Below are 17320 nucleotides of genomic sequence, written 5' to 3'. Positions count from 1 at the left end.
ACTTGCGGAAGTTTTGTTTTCCATTTCATTAGTGAGGGTCTATTTTGATTTTGCCGTTAGTCCTGGAAGCTTGTCTTTGCTTTGAGGTTTCAGTGGGCATCTTGAGCTGTTTACCAAGCTCCTTTAACTTGGCAGAAGCTAAGGTATGTGCTCAGTTGTTTTCCTTTTCCAGCTGTTGCTTTCCACTTAGCTTCTTGGAATCTTCCCCCATGCATGCATACTTGCAAGGTTAACCAAGAACTTGGAGGTGAGCTGGAATTTGAAGCCCAACAGCCTGTCTTGTGGCCTCTGTGTATTTAACCACCAAGCTCAAGGCACTGAGTTCTTCAGAGAAAAGGTAAAACTCCTCCTCTTGCCCAGAAGAACGCCTCAGTGCACTCATTCTAAATGCCAGATTTTGTTGATGTTGTCACGTAACCAACAGAAGCACATGAGTGTAAAAATACTGGCATTTCATGAGCGTCTGGATGTCACAGACCTTACACCTCTCTGTGTTAACTCAGTCACTCCTGACAGTAGCCTTAGGGGGTGGGCAGTATCGTTATACCCATTTTGCTGATTTAAGAAACTGAGGTGCACGGCATCTAAGTAATTTTCCAGGGCTGCAGTGCCGTGAGATGAGCCTGATCAGTCTGGGTACAGAGGCTGCAGGCCTAACACCCGCATTATTCGGCCTCTGAATTAAGGCTCTCTTCTCCACCCACCAAAGGGCTCTGATGTTCAGACTCTAGGACAAAGCCAAGGGCATGGTTGTATTATTTGCTCCTGCTGCTGAGAAGTTTGTCTTGATATCAGACAAGCTGTCTTGGCATTAATTTGAATCATTGCAAACGGGCATTCCGTGGAGCACAAAATGCTGGGTGTCAGATCATCAAGACGTGGATACAGCCTGTGTACTCCACGTCGGAGGGCCTGACACACACCTCATTACGCTTCACCTTTACTGTGTATGTAAGTGATTAATGGAAGGCCCAGAGGTCTCAGGAGTGGGAGTCATTCAATTAAAAATCACGTGCACTGAGCCACGGTGCCCTGGCAGGACTGCAGAGCGGCTATCTGCATTGCAAAGAGGTACTTGCTTTTAATTAACCAGAGGAAAGCGGAGAGCCCCACACGTGGGCCTGTTACGTGGGCTGGGGCTGCAGGAGCCTGGGGGCAGCAAAATTCAGGTCTGAGGCATTTGCTCGAGTAGGTGAAATAACACCAGGGCCTGGCTCCTCATCATGTCTTCTCGTAAAGAATTCCTGTGGCTGCGTTCGTCTCTGCAGAGCTAAGAACGCAACGCTTAGGAGACATCGCTTCTGCCTGGAGGCGTTTTCCTCGCCCACAAAACCCTGTGCACGTGGAAACAGGCCGGTGAAACGAGTCTCTGATTTGTTTTCCAAGCACAAATTCAAATTTTGTACAAAAAATTTGAAAATAATTTAACGAAACATTCTATTTTGTTCTCATTATTATGGGAGGGTTCCTTTAGTCTACACACAATAACTCTAGTGCGTTCCTTCCACAAATGTGTGTACAGCACAAGTAAACAACTGCCACTTAAAATTCTCTCTTCCAGGAAAGCTAGATGGGGGAAGGAACCTACATCTGTTCGGTGGTGGTGGTTTAGTCGCTAAGTCGTGTCCGACTCTTGCGACCCCATGGACTGTAGCCTGCGAGGCTCCTCTATCCATGGGGTTCTCCAGGCAAGAATACTAGAGTGGGTTGCCATTTCCTTTTCCAATACATCTGTTTAGTTAGGACGTGTTAGAAATGCATCTAACAGTTAAGAACTGTGGGATAAGTGATTTTTTCATTTATTATTTTTGGCTGCGCGGGGTCTTCATTGATGAGTGTGGGCTTTGTCTGGTTGTGGCAAGCAAGGGCTATTCTCCAGGTGCAGTTCCCTGGCTTCTCATTAAAGCAGCTTCTCTCGTTGTGAAGCGTCGGCTCTAGAGCACGGGCTCCGGTAGCTGCAGCCCAAGGGGAGAAGTGATTCATATTTAATAGATATTTTTTGGACACAAGCTATCAAGGCAGGGTGCCAGCCTCCTCTGGTGTTTTGTGATGGTTGATCCGAGGATGAAGGAACGACAAGGACTCGAGTTGTCTGCCCAGGAGTCCAGCGCATGCCAAAGTGGCACATGCCACTTTCCCTTTTGATTGCCCCAACTCCTGGTGAGGCAAGAATTAATGTGCCCATTTTACAGACCAGAAAACTGAGGCTCAGAGTGCTTAATTTGACCAAAAGTACAAGAGAACTAAGGCTGCTCTTAGTTGGTGCTAAGGTGGCGCTAGTGGTAAAGAACCTGCCTGCCAGTGCAGGAGACATAGGAGATGCAGGTTCGATCCCTGGGTCAGGAAGATCCCCTGGAGGAGGGCATGGCAACCCAGTCCAGTATTCTTGCCTGGACAGTCCTCATGGACGGAGAAGCCTGGTGGGCTACAGTCCATGGGGTCACAAAGAGTCGGACACAACTGAAGCAACTTATCACGCACGCACAAGAGAACTAAGGGGCTGGCATCTGGATTTAAGCCTAGGTCTGACTCAAAAGCCGTCACCTGGTCCCCAGCTGGCCTTTGGGGAAGTGAAGGCTGGGTAGTCCTGTTGTAGCCATGCGTTCGGGAAACAAACTCACTCAGGAGGACACTGCAGATAGTGGAGTGCAGTTGATTATACCAGCGGGCCCAAGGCAGAGTCTCCTCTTAGCCAAGGACCCCCGAAACCTGACCGGTTTTTGTGAAAACCTTATATACCCTAAGTGTATGTGCTCAAACCCACCTCCCCAAATTCTCTGAAACTAGTCTGAACAAAGGAAAAGAAAGATACAATCAAAGTTAACTCGTGATTCATATGCCTTAAGCCTAGGAAGTTAACAGTGGACAATTATCAATAGGCCTGTGGTCATACCCCAATAAGCATAATAGAATTTATGATTCTATTCTGTTACATAGATAATTAGGGTATTCTTTTAGGCGGAGAGTCTAGGTATGAGCCCTGGGGCTCTTCCATAGTGGGGGGTCTGGCTTTCCAGTTGGTATGTCGTTTCCATAGATACTGGGCATATAGCTCAAAGTCCACAGTCCAGCCCAAGATGGAGCGCGTTCTGTCTGTTTCCTCCTTCAGTCCCTGGCCCTGTGAGCTCTGTGCCCTCAAACCACCACAAAGGCCATCCTTGGGCTAAAGTATCAGCTGGGGACATTTCAGCGTGAGAGGGTGAAGAAACTAGAGACTGTAGTGTCCTGTCGGCAGGTCCCGCGTGTCTGTACGCCTTCTGGATTCCCCCTTCCCTGACCCTCCAGACCGCCCGGGAGAAAGCCAGGGAGAGGCCAGGGCACCCCGGGGGGCAGGCCAGAGCAGGGCATCCTCTCTCCTGAGGTCTGGGAGAGACAGTGCTCCCTCCCTGGGGCCCTTGCTTCCTCCCCTTCCTCCTCTGTTAGAGACCTCACCCCCCGAGGGCTGGACTCAGAGGGAGGCTTCAGAGAGCAAGGCTAAGGCGGCCACTCGGCCAGTGTTGAGGCCACCTGGCCTGCAGTGACCTGCGAATCTGGACACAAGGGAGCTGAGATGTTGCTCGTGCCTGAGCCCCACCCACCAGGGCTCCTTGCTGGGCTCCCAGCCAACTGCCTGTGGCAGCCGGCCAAGGGATCTCACCCAGATGTGCTGGTGTAAACAGCTGGCCCAGGAGGCAGGAGAAGGGGAGCCCAGCCAGTTACGTCTCCATAGGGCATGGAGACCTCTACTGCTGGTTAATAACCCAAAGACATCGTGGATATTCGTGGATGATTTTAAAAATAAAACAGATGTATAATAAACATAACAAGTATGTTAGCCCTGCCTTTACAAGGTGAAATTCAGTAAGGACAGAGCAAAGACCTACACCTGACCCCCCGCCCTGAAACAGAGCTGCTCAAATAAGGGTGGCGGGGGTTCAGGGAGGGAGGCTGCTGCTGCTGCTGCTAAGTCACTCCAGTCGTGTCCGACTCTGTGCAACCCCATAGACGGCAGCCCACCAGACTCCCCTGTCCCTGGGATTCTCCAGGCAAGAACACTGGAGTGGGGTGCCATTTCCTTCTCCGATGCATGAAAGTGAAAAGTGAAAGGGAAGTCACTCAGTCATGTCCCACTCCTAGCGACCCCATGGACTGCAGCCCACCAGGCTCCTCCGTCCATGGGATTTTCCAGGCAAGAGTACTGGAGTGGGGTGCCGTTGCCTTCTCCACAGGGAGGGAGGAGAGGTGAAGAAAAGAGAGAAACAGGAGATAGCTGCTCTGGTGGAGCATCAGGTGTGGAAACAGAGGCACCAGGCTGGGAGGAGGGGGCCCGGTGCCCATGAGCCCTGAGTGGCTGCTGTTGGGAAGCGGGGCCCTCCTGCAGGGCCACAGAGAGGGCTTCAGGTTGAGGAAAGGCATCAAGGAGATCCAGCCAGTCCATCCTCAAGGATATCAGTCCTGAATATTCATTGGGAGGACTGATGCTGAAGCTGAAACTCCAACACTTTGGCCACCTGATGCAAAGAACTGACTCATTTGAAAAGACCCTGATGCTGGGAATGATTGAAGGCAGGAAGAGAAGGGGACGACAGAGGAGGAGGTGGTTGGATGGCATCACCAACTCTATGGACATGAGTTTGAGCAAGCTCTGGGAGTTGGTGATGGACAGGGAAGCCTGGCCTGCTGTGGTCCATGAGGTCGCAAAGAGTTGGACAGGACTAAGCAACTGAACTGAACTGAAAGGCATCAAAACCTCTTTTTTTTTTTTTAACCACAGACTTTCTATTTTAGAGTAGTTTTAGTTCACAGTGGCAGTGAGAGCGTCCCACACCCCCAAGGAGGATGGGCAGCTCGGAGGGGCGGGCAGGTCCCAACCGCGGATGCCCCGGGGTGCCGCCTGCCATGAGGATGCCCGCGGGCACCACGAGGGGCAGAGGATCGGCTGAGGGCTGTAAAGCATGGTCTGCACCTGCTCTTGCTTGTGGTGGGCAGTGGGGGTGAGCAGGGACGATGTCACAGGCACTAAAGGATTTTTAGTCAATTTGAAAACCCTTCAAGAAGGGGATGCCTTAAATGTGGCTAAACGGTGCCTGGGGAAGGTGAGCGTGGCCTTGTGCCCAGGTGTTAACGCCTGCACTTCTCAAAGTTGGCACAAGGTTGGGCGGATGGGCGTGAACCCGTCGTTTCTGGTGTAGCTTGGAGTGAACCAGGAGGAAGGGGTTCCAGGCGACAGTCTGGATGGTCTTGTAAGCCTGGAGCCTGTCACCCTCCAGCCAGCAGCCTCCTCCGATTCCAGCAGTGGTATCAGTGGGCTCCTGCCACCTGCACTGACCCACTTCCCTATGCCACCTGTCACAGCCCATCCGCTGCGCCTCCATCCCCAGCTCGCTCCTGGGCCTCTCCTCTGCCTCCGTTTGCCTTCCTTCCCATCAAGGATCAGCCCTGCCCAGCTCTGGACTGTTTAATCCACCTCTGCTCTTCCTGTGATTGACATTCACGGTTTATCCCAACTCACATCCAGTAAGGACGTGGAGTATTGGGTTGGCCAAAAGGTTCATTGATGTTTTTCATCTGGCGTAACGAGAAAACCAGAACAAACTCTTTGGCCAACCCAGTGACCTCTACAATTAACTGAAAGATAATACAGGGAAATCGAAATTATACAAATTATCGTCTTTAAATAATGGAAATAGAGAACAAGCCATCTTCACATATTAAATATGGAAGCAGAATCCGAGTGACTATAGTTTGGGAAAGTAAGCACCCCCCCAATCGCCCCCTGCCCCAAGTCTTCCCCAGTATGGCAGCTCCTTCCTGGCCACTGCCTGGCTGCCCACAGCCCCCATTCAGACACAGGAGGCCACTCCCTCTGCAGTCAGGGGCCGTGTTTCCCAACCCTCCCTGCTTCCCACTGCAGATGCTCAGCACATCTGTGTGGCTTGGATGGATGGATGGAAGGGGAGGCCAATGGCTGGTTAGGTGGATGGACGGTCCTTTTCAGTTTGGTAAAGATACAACCCCTGAAAAACGGACCTGGGTTTTCCTGGGGTTCTCTGTGGCAAGCAGAATAGCACCCTTTCAGAAAGAACTTCCACAGCTTCCAAGGGTCATTTGGGCAGATCTAATTAGCAATTCAAGCGTGCCAAACACAAACTGGTTTTCGTTGTTAAGCGATTATATCCCAACCCAAGAGAATCTCATCCTGATGGCGGATGTTTGATAGCATTTCTTTGGAGACTGCAAAATGTAAAATCCATAAAATTCACAGGAATGGAGAAGTGACTGTTGGCTAGACCTTGCCAGAACTTGAAAAAGCGCGTGTTGGGTGAAATGTATCTTTAGTCCGGAATTGATAATTCGGTAGGACTGCAGAGCCCTCTACTGGTGATGGAAATAAACTATCCCCGGTAATTCCGGAAAAGTTCCATTGTGGATTAATTACATTTAATTGCCCATGACCTCAAACTATCTGTGGGTAATTTACACGACGCCTTTCCATTACTAAATGAAAATTAAAAGAGCAAAGGATACCATTTTTCATTAACAAATTGGCAAAGAGTTTTTTCATTGTTAATACTTTGTTGAGAAGAGTGTGAAAAAAAATTGTGGCTGGAGAGTGTGTGAACAGGGCCTCCAGGAGGGCAGGTGAACTGACGGGTGAAAGTGTGACGAGCCGGCAGGCAGGTCCTTCGACCTAGCGGCTTCGTGGACCCAAAAGGCCCATCTTAAGCCCTGTTTGGTTTAGTCAGAAGGCAGAAAACCATCCAGATGTTCAAAAAACAGGGACTAGATCCATAAGTGATGGAGCTTCTTATTAAAAGGTTGTTGGAGAAATAACCTGCGTACAGAGTGAACAGGAATATAAAGCGGTGTGTGAAGAGCCATCTCATGTTTGCAAGTATTGATGCTGAGAAAAGTCTGTGAAGATAGGAGAGGACTGACACGTGGGTCTCAGCAAAGGGGGCAGAGGAGGCATGTCTGGATGTATATTCTGAAATTTTTACCGATACTCCTTTTGTGTGGCAAGAAAGGACTGAGTTTCCAGGGTGCGTGTGTTCAAGGTGATGCCACTATAGACATGCCCTGACTGGCAGGCACCCTGCCTGCACCCACCGTGGTCCTCCCCACTCCTAGCGGCTATACAGCCGAAAGGGTGTCTCCCCGCAAGGTCATCCTCTCCTGGGCTTTACCTCCCCAACACAATGCTGTCTGCAAGCTCTGCCCTGCCCACAATTCCTGGCTCTGTTGCATGCACTCCTCAGCTGCCTGTCACCTGCCTTCTGTCCCCTCCACACCACCCGTGACCTCCTGGTTGCCAGACCCTCAGGCCAGCACCAGCCACCATCGCCAGCTCCCTGCTGCCCTTTCCTGGGCTCTGAGACTGCTCCCTCTCCTGTGCCCCTTTAACCTCCCCAGGCTTCCCTTCCTTCTCTCCTCCACCAGCATCTCCACCCTGCGGACCCTACTCTGCAGCCCTGGGCTGGCCTCCTCCCCTCTTCCCGCGTCCTCCACCCATTCCCACGGCTCCACTGCAGCCTCAGAGCCCTTTGCAGCCCCACCTCCCTCCTGCCCACCCCCCAGACCCGTCAGTCTTCCTGCCTGGAGGTCCGGCTGCCCTCCGGCTCCCGTGGTCTAAACGGACCTCGTCCTTTCATCCCTCATCTGGCCCCCTGTTTGGATTCCTGGGCCCCGTCCTTCTGGCTTCCAGGCCTCCCAGCACTGGAAACTCCCTACTTCCTCATCCCTCACCCCACTGTCACCAGGGCTTACTGCTGTTGTTCAGTTGCTCAGTCGTGTCCAGCTCTTTTCAACCCCATGGACTGCAGCATGCCAGGCTTCCCTGTCCTTCACTCTTTCCTGGAGTTTGCACGTGATGCCATCCAACCATCTCATCCTCTGTCGTCCCCTTCTCCTCCTGCCTTCAATCTTTCCCAGAATCAGGGTCTTTTCCAGTGAGTCAGTTCTTTGCATCAGGTGGCCAAAGGATTGGAGCTTCAGCTTCAGCATCAGTCCTTCCAGTGAGTATTCAGGGTTGATTTCCTTCAGGATGGACTGGTTGGATCTCCTTGCTGTCCGTCAGGTCTGGCAGATCCTAAATGCCCCTTCACACTCATTTCCTGCCCTCCCACCACTTCTTTTCTCAAGTCCTCACCTCTTCTTCCTCCAAAAACCTCCTAACCTTCTCCCTGCCTCCAGCCTCACTTTCCAGCAAACCTCTGGGGGACACCCCCACCCCCTTTCCAGGAAACAGCCGCCAGCTGGTCGTGCTTCTCACCCCACCAGAGGGATTTGTCAGTAACACACTAGGATCGAAGGTCATGATTCGAGCCCCTTATAGACTCCAAACAGCTTCCAGGATAAAAGCAAGCTCTGTGGCAAGGCCAAGGCCTTTCTGACACCTTCCAGAATGACCTGAGCAGCCCACGCGGGCACAGCCCCGCCCTGCACCCCGGCTCCTGTCCCTAGCGTGGCAGACGCATGCCTTCCTCCAGGCTGTGGACCTTCTAGAGACCCTTGCAGGTTCTGTTTGCTTTAGCCCTCATTGGCACTCTCCACGTCTGCCTGCCGCCCTCATCCCCTTCTCCCTCCTTCTGTCGATGGTGGTCCTTGCTGACACCCATTCCTTGGCCTACCCTCCCGGCCCCACCTCACCGTCTCCTCCCACCGGTGGATTCCTTGAAGTCAGGGACTCCAGCACCTAGCACAGTGGCCAGCACATCAGAGCTCCTCTGTCGATGTTTTATGAATGGAAAATGAATGAATGGATTTCATTCTACAGTGTTGTTGTTCAGTCGCTCAGTCCTGTCTGACTCTTTGTGACCCCATGGATTGTAGCCCTCCAGGCTCCTCTGTCCATGGGATTCTCCAGACAAGAATATTGGAGTGGGTCGTCATGTCCTTCTCTAGGGCATCTTCCCGACCCAGGGATCCCACCCGCATCTCCTGCATGGCAGGCGGGTTCTTTGCTACTGAGCCACCAGGAATCCCTTCATTCTACATGTGTGCTTAGCCACTCAGTCGTGTCTGACTCTTTGCAACTCCATGGACCGCAGCCCCGCCAGGCTCCTCTGTCCACGGGGATTCTCCAGGCAAGAATACTGGCGTGGGTTGCCATGCCCTCCTCCAGGGGATCTTCCCAACCTAGGGATCCAACCCAGGTCTCCCACATTGCAGGTGGAGTCTTTACCATCTGAGCCACGAGGGAAGCCCTCATTCTACATACTGGACCCAAAATAATAAAAACCACTTTCCTCCCCACGACAGCCATTCAACTATTTGAAAACAGTTCACTTGCTCCCTGGAATCTTCTTTTCCCCAAGGAAAGAGCCTCAGGTCTTTCCATTCTTCCTGGTAGGAGAGGCATTTGACCTGGCAGGCCCCAGGTTTCTGTGCCCTCCTTCTCTGCCCAGAACTGAACAAGGTCCCCAGGCATCCCCTGAACAGGCTCGCCACGAGGAAGGTCAGAGAAATAGAGATTCACGCTCTGGAGGACAAGACAGACAGTGATGGTTTTTAAAGCCTTTCTTCCTATTAGAATGAAAGGTGATAGGAAAGGACACAGGCCAGGGGTAAGGAGATGCTGTGGAATAGGCATCTTGTCTCCATGGCAACGTGGCAGCTTGCCGCCTGGATGATGGCATGGGCCTGGGGTGTCAGACCAACCCAGGGATGCCTCCGGGTTCCACATGTTCCCGTGCTGGTGGAGGGAGTTGCGCGCTACTGACTTCTCTCTCCACCTTGGCGACCTCATGTATTAAAGGGGAGTGGGGGTGAGACGCACCTGGCTTCACACCTGCCACGTGGTGAAGGAGCAGCAGTGGTGTCCCGGATCTCAAGGCAACTTGCAAATGACCGTTCCTTGTATTGTTGTAGTATCACCCAAGAACTTGCCTGAGAAATGTTTTCTGTTCATGTGATAATCCCTGAGCCCTTCCACGGAGAAGGCAATGGCAACCCACTCCAGTACTCTTGCCTGGAAAATCCCATGGATGGAGGAGCCTGGTAGGCTGCAGTCCATGGGGTCTCTAGGAGTCGGACACAACTGAGCGACTTCCCTTTCCCTTTTCACTTTCAAGCATTGGAGAAGGAAATGGCAACCCACTCCAGTGTTCTTGCCTGGAGAATCCCAGGGACGGGGGAGCCTGGTGGGCTGCCATCTATGGGGTCGCACAGAGTCGGACACAACTGGAGTGACTTGGCAGCAGCGGCAGCAGCAGACCCCGTCCAAACCAGGTGGTCACCCAAGCCCCCCACACAGCCCTGGGAGCCCCAGAGCAGGTGACCGTCCTGAGGAAGGAAATCCTTCACAAGTGCATGTTAGAAACACAGGAAGTGTGGAATTCCCCACTGCTCTGAAAGAGGGAACAGTTCCTTAACGTTCACATTCGGTGGAACGTTGTGGCCACGTTTTCAAAACATTTTAGATAAGAGGCTGGAAGTAAGACTGCTGCTTTCAAAATTTCCCCAAGCTAAAAAGATGCCTGTGTTTCCAGCCCATCTACGCAGCTTACCTTGTTAAAAGCAGAGAGAGGAAAGGAAAACGGGGATACTTGGTACTCACACCTGCAATTCCCGTTAAGAACAGCTGGACTGAGAGAATGCAGGCACACAAGCAAGAGCCGGGGAAAAGCCGCTGTTTGCCAGCTGGACACAGGAGAGGCCGCTCTGCGGCCTCCATGAGCACACGAGTTAGCCTGGGACAGCTGTTTATGTGAAAATAGTTTTGCCGTTGGTTTTCGCTCTAAAGCTAAGATTTTTTTAGGAGGGATTGCAAAGAATAAAAATTGTGCCTTTGTTATTATAAAGTATCTTTTTTTCTGAGAAGCTGAAAACCGTTTAAGTCCAGTATCTCATTTTCTTATTTTCTTTGGGGGCTGGAAGTAGAGAAGCTTTTGACTTAGACTCCAAATAGCTTTGAGCAGAACAGTGGTTCCTTGGGGCCTGCCCCCGGGGCACTTGAGTGGGTCCCACTGACTGCAGTGGGCAGGCCAGCTGGAGAGAAATCGGGGGTTCACATCAGGAGCTGAGGGAATGGATGAACTGATGGGGTTGAAAGAGATTAGGAGAAGAGTGGACAGACTTGGGGATGGTTCGATGTAGCCCGTGAAGCCAGGGAGGGTGCCCGAGGGTCTGGCTCAAGGAAGTGAGGGGACCTGAGGGCGTGATAGCCAGCACCCTGGTCTGGCATCCTGCTTCTGCCACCATCTAGCTGAGTGACCTTGGACGGGTCGTGTAGCATTTTTGAGCCTCAGTTTCCCCATCTTCAAACAGGGATGGTGATGATGTTACCTGCTCCATAGAGTTGTAATTAATGTGAGTGAGTTATCACAGGTCCCATCCTCTGAGTAGAAGTGCTGGTCAGTGCTAGCCGTGACCTTGCGTGTGACAGAGGCCGTGTGCAATGCGTGTGGCCCGAGCCTGGCTCACTGGCTATTTTGTACGCTTCCCATCAAGCTGCCTTGGGTCCTGAGACTGAAACTTGGGGTTCCGGATTCCTAAGCTCTGTGGCTTGGGGTCTAAAACATAACGCCGACCAGAGGGTGGTTGGCTGGCACCGTTTCCTCTCTGAACATCCTGGCATGTGTGGGACTGGGCACAGCCAGCCTGGGGCCAGACCGGCACCAGGATCAATCTGAATCCACTTTTGTCTTTGAACCTGCATAATCTGCTTCCCTTGGTACGTAGTGCTGGGGGAAAACAGACCCAGCCAGTATTCCCAGTGACTTTTCCATCATTTATTAAATGTCTGTCTTGGTTTAAAAATCACACCTGCTGCCTTAATGATGTTTAAAGATATATAAAAATAGGAGTACATAACACCGCATTCACTGTGACTGAAGACTGCTTTTATCTGGCACAATTTTGCACAAAGCACAAATTGTTGCAAAAATACCCGAACTCCGCTATCATGGGGGCGCTTTGAAGAGATTGTTAGGTATGTGGCAATTATTCATGGGCCCACGGTAAGTTCCAGAGCTGTCACGAAGCCTCGCTCGCCCTGGAAGGGGCTCAGAGCCACCTTCCTGATGAAACCACGGCCACAAAGGCAGCAGGCCCACGGAGACAAACAAACGGGCATCACAGGGGCCCTGGTGCTGAAATGGGCTTTTCTCAAAATGAGCAAACTTGAATCAGCGTGGGAGTGGGGCGTAGGCTGTAATTAAACCTCGTGGCCCAGTTCCCTTCGTTTGCAGCAGGAAACTATTGGCTTATTTCAAGCCAAACCGAGGGGACACTCGGGGTCCTTGGAGCAGGACGTAGGGACCCCCAGGGCATCCTGACCACAGGGGCCCACATCCTGCAGCGAAGGAAGATGCAGCGCGCGTACGCAGTGCAGCCTCACGAGGCGCTGCCATCCCGGGGGGCCGTCCCAGTCCGTCCTGCTGTTCCAGGGGCCGGGCGGGGGACGTCAAGAGTGCACCCCAGAGGAAACGCATTTACAACCGACCGTTTCTCCTTGCAGGTGGCCCGCATGCTCCAGCCCTCCGTGGTGTGGATCGGAGACACCGAGAAAACCTTCTACAAAAAAGTGCCCCACGCGGAAAGGAAGGTGAGGGCTTCCCGGTGGATTCTCAATGGGGCCTTTTCCCTCCTCCCAAGGGGGCCCCGCCCCAGGGACCACCTCGATCTCTCAAGAAGGTCTTGCTTGTTCAAGGGAGGAAGGAAACGAGGGGCCAGCGTCCCTCTGCCCTGAGCGCTTGTCTGTATCTGAAAGGATCCAGTGTCTGATTTTTACGAGGCATAATTTAGAAGAAAAAAAAATGAAAGAAACGATAGAAAAGGGGGGAGGGGAGCCCTCAATCCAAACGTAGGCTTCACAGTGAGGAACAATCGAGAGAACTCTGCTCGGCCCCGGCCAACGGCGCACACAGGAGTTATTATTAGGATTTCCTATTGTTCATCATAATAAACAGCCAAAGGCCCGAAATTTATGAACAAAGACGGTGCATAGACCCGCCAAGCGCCCCCACGTTCAGGGTCCCCCCGGGAGCCCTCTGTCAATTGCTTCCTTCCGCCTTTTCTCTCCGTTCAATGGCTCCCCTCCCCCGCACTTCCCCTCACCCCCCCACAAATCACCAGCAAATTTCCCACAAGTTAAAAAAAAAATTTGCAGATACACATGATTGTTATTCCACATCAATTTGCACCAAAGCAAATAGTGGTTAACTGTGAATTCCTGATTAAATTCATAAGGATTTTAATCACTTTTGATCCTTATGTATTATACATCATTTTTAGCAGGTAGAGGTGATTTGGATAAAGAATGAAAGCTCAATCTTTTCTTCCCCAAATGAGCCTTGATTGCCCTGTCATTTTGGGAACTCTTAAGAGGACTCATTTATTATTTAATCTGGGAAGCTGGTAGGTAGCTCCCTCTGCTGGCGAAGTTGCTACATTAAAAATGTCCACATGCAGTAAAATACTCCAATAAAAATTAATTTTTAAAAAATAATAAAATTGTAAAAGTTCACATAGATGTGAACTTGAAGGCAGTTGCTACAGTAAGTCTCAAGAGAGATGAAAGGCAGTGTTTAATCCAAGTGGTCACACACTTCATGTCATCGGAAGTGCAGTCTCTTTAGTGGGCAAGGGATCTCCTGCTGGGCATCAGCCTGGAGAATATGAGAATTCAGGAGAAATGTGTCCCGGGCCTTCACCTTAGCTGGCTGTGTGTCCCTGAGCAAGTAAGTTAACCTCTCTGAGCCTCTACCCCCTTAGCTGGCTAAAGGGTTGCAGAGAGACCAGCCTCTGAGTTCACAAAGCCCCCCTCACAAGTCCTCTCCCAGGACCCTGTCAAGCTGTCAGGTTATCAGCAACAAATACCTCTGCTCACCTGTACACCTGCGTGGAGGGAGACTAAGAGGGATGAGCAAGCCCGTTTGAGAGCCAGAGAGGGACGGGCTGGTAGGCTTTGAGGGAGTGCTGACCTCAGGGAATAAATGTGGATTCAGCAGACACCCCCCCAGCAAGGGGGGTCAGCGTGAAGGGGCCCTTTTCTTGCTTACCTCGAGCACAGGCTGTGGTCCCCACAAGTATGGTCACTGACTAGTCTCGTTCCTGTAGAAGATGAAGGCCTTTGGTGGCATAGTCTTTGTCGTGGACAAATCGCACGTTTATTCTGTCCGTCTCTGCATTAGAAAAGTCTGTCGTCTGTCAGGGGAATTCACTGCACTGGAGACTGAGTCACAGTCTGGGGAAATCCCAGGATGCCTGATGAATACAAACAGAAGGGTCCCCAGGTCCCCAAAAGTCCACAGGACCGGCTGGGCTGCCTGAACCAGCCCAGGCAGAGTTGCTGGGGGTGGGAAGGGGCATGCAGACCCCCCCGGCTCTGCGGGGGCCCCAGCTTCAGTGCCCCACCTGGAGGAGAGCCACCCTGCAAGCATCTTCTGGCCCCAAGTCCTGTGCCTGCCCCCCAGGCGGCGGGGTTCCTGCTGCCTCCTGCCTCCTGGGCCAGCGCCGGCCCTCTCTCCTCTGCTTTCCTCCCCGCCCCTGACCACTGACTTCCATCCTTGCCCAAGTCCCCTGGCCACCAGGGCTCGGGGCGGCCGTGAGCACTGGACAGTCACTCTCTGACGATGACCACCGAACGCCAAGGGCGTTCACTGCATCCACAGACGAGAGACTCCAACTTGCATCACTTGGCCGCCCAAGGACCCCAGCGTCCTAACTACCACTCGGCCCAGCCTCTGTCCAAACACTCCCCATGCCCAAGGCACTGAGACCTACAGAAGCATGTCCAGCTGCAGAGAATCTCCTGGCGGCAGCCCAGGGGGTTCGAGGGGGTTCCAGAAACACCCCTTGGGAAAAGCTCTCACCCACAGGGACTAATTCCACCCTCGATGCCTCCACCTCTGGGTCAAGGCCCTTTCGGAGGTACAGTGTGGAGACGGGCCCAGTCCTAAGAGGTGACGGCTCCTGGTGCAGAGGTTCGGGGCGCAGGGACCCTGCGGGCTACTGCAGCAGACAGCAGAGGCCCAGGGGGCACAAAGCGTAGGTCTGGAAGCACTCAGCAGCCCTGGGGAGAAGGAAGGCGGCTTTCCCCTGTTTTGCATGTGCTCAGTCGTGTCCAACTCTTGGAGACTTCGTGGACGGCAGCCCGCCAGGCTCCTCTGTCTATGGGATCCTCCAGGCAAGATTACTGGAGTGGGTAGCCATTTCCTCCTCCAGGGGATCTTCCTGACCCAGGGAATCGACCCCATGTCTCTTGCATCTCCCACATTGGCAGGCAGATTCTTTAGGAAGCCCTAAGCCAGAGAGGGCGCACCACTGGTCCTGGGCAGCTCTGGGACTCAGACGCAGGCCCCTTCTTGGCACCTGGCTGTCCGCACTGGCCTCCTGTTCTGCCCTCTGGGCTTCTACTACCCCTGTGTCCTTCCTCTTCAGCCCCAGGGCTGCTCCAGACCACGTCCTGAAGACTGCCTGGGGGACCCTCCAGTCTCAGAGCCAACGGTGCTGGGCTCCGGAGCCCCCTGGCACCCCAGTTCTCCCCCTGACGACGTCCTCAACGCCAAGCCCCCAGTCAGCAGGCGGATGCTGGGGACAGTGCCCTCGCCTCCTCTCCCAGGAGGAGGGCCGTGCTCCCCACCGTCCTCGCCTCCCCATCAGTCAGTTGTTGGTGTACAAGATGAAGGCAGTCCAGCGTGAGGCGAGACGAGACGCTGCTGCGTTTTCTGCTCCGTTACCCTCGTGGCCACAGCACGCGGGAGCCCTCCCCACATCTCGGTCAGGCCTCCACGAGAGCTGGGTCGGGCCTGGCTTCTGTCGTGGTTTGGTGGAGCTGACTGCAGAAAAGCAAACGGGGACTGCCACATGCACGTCAGACACGAATTTGAAATCGCCTGCAACAATAAGGTGGGGCAGGCCTGGCAGGTCCCGCCATAAGGGCATCAGCCGCAAAGGCTGCCAGGGGTTAGTGGGGATGTTGGCCAGTGTGACGCATGAGCATGCGGGTCTCGTGTGTAATGGACGCGGCTCTGAACAGGAACAGGGGTGGCCCGGGTGCAGGGGGCCGCTGGCCAAACAGACTCACCTTTCATTTCCATCCCCTCCTAAAGGGTCTCACCATCTGTAAAGATGTCACTCTGGAGCCAGCCTGGGATCAGCGTTTGTTATCCAAACAGGCTGGTTAAGGTCGTGCATCCCTGCCATTGACAGGACACAGCAATGTCATCTCCTGCTTCGGGACAGGCAGGACCGCACCCCAGCCCCCATGGCAACCAGTTTGCCGGGGATGGGCTCAGGCCTTGCAAGTGCATCTCTGCCCACCCCCCGCCCCCCGCCCAGAGTAGCAGTCTCCAGTCCCACCAGGGTCCTGGGGTCAGACCTCCTTCCAGTCTTTGGGAAGCTTCATGTCGCCTCACACATGCCATAGTTGCCTCCGAAACCTTGCCAGGTCCTCCATCAAGCTTCTTAAAAGACCAGTCCATTCTCAACCATCCCCACTCTCTCTTCAACCCCCTGCTGTCCACTTGATGCTCTCCAGCTCCATGGAAACGGCTCTCACACAGTTGTTTGAAACCCATTTTGCCAGTGAGGCCCCATTTATAAAAGTCTGTCCTCTCTTAGCCTCTATCGCCTTGCCTTCTCCTGGTCTCCTCAGACCCCACCAGCACTTCCTGCTTTCTCTCCTCCATGCGCTTCTAAACACTCCATTAAATACAGTGACGCTCACTGAGGTTCCATCTCAAGCCCGTGGACCTTTTCTCCTCACACTCCTTGGGCACCATCTCATAACTTAAAGAAATCAGCACTTAGCCAACGGGTGCTACACTCCATCCCCAGACTGCGGCTCTCACCCGAAGGTCGGATGCAGACACCTGGCATCAACCAGAATCACCCATGGGACGCCTCCACCACAACGCTGCCAACACAGCCAGGGCCTGCCCAGCTCTCCTCCTCCATCGCCACCTTCATCACCCTGCTCCTCCTCCTGGTTTTCCAAAGGGTCACTTTTTTAGTATAACCATCTGCATATCATATGCAGATGATACCACTCTAATGGCAGAGTGAAGAGGAACTAAAGAGCCTTTTGATAAGGGTCCAAGAGGAGAGTGAAAAAGCTGGCTTAAAACTCAGCATTTAAAAAACTTGAGATCATGGCATCTGGTCCATTGCTTCATGGCAAATAGAAGAGGAAAAAGTGGAAACAGTGACAGATTTATCTTCTTGGGCTCCAAAATCACTGAGGATGGTGACTGCAGCCATGAAATTAAAAGACACGTGCTCCTTGGGAGGAAAGCTATGACAAACCTAGACAGCGTGTTAAAAGCAGAGACTTCACTTTCCCAATCAAGGTCTGTGTAGTCAAAGCTATGATTTTTCCAGTAGTCATGTGCGGATG

At 52.9% G+C, this 17320-nt stretch overlaps 1 protein-coding gene across 3 annotated transcripts in view; it reads left to right on the top strand.

The window, feature by feature from the left end:
• The window catches only part of DRC11 (dynein regulatory complex subunit 11), a 179043-nt gene that overhangs the window by 142467 nt on the left and 19256 nt on the right, over positions 1 to 17320 (top strand). For all 3 annotated transcript variants that reach the window (XM_081491109.1, XM_081491108.1, XM_081491110.1), the window contains exon 16: positions 12440 to 12526. In XM_081491109.1, the coding sequence (XP_081347235.1) occupies positions 12440 to 12526 (87 nt within the window). The remainder of the gene's footprint in view (positions 1 to 12439; positions 12527 to 17320) is intronic.

The sequence above is a fragment of the Giraffa tippelskirchi genome, chromosome 5 (assembly GCF_054371585.1).
Source record: "Giraffa tippelskirchi isolate mGirTip1 chromosome 5, T2T-mGirTip1v1.2.pri, whole genome shotgun sequence".
In the NCBI taxonomy this organism is placed as follows: Eukaryota; Metazoa; Chordata; class Mammalia; order Artiodactyla; family Giraffidae; genus Giraffa; species Giraffa tippelskirchi.
This window is presented reverse-complemented; position numbering and strand designations above follow the sequence as displayed.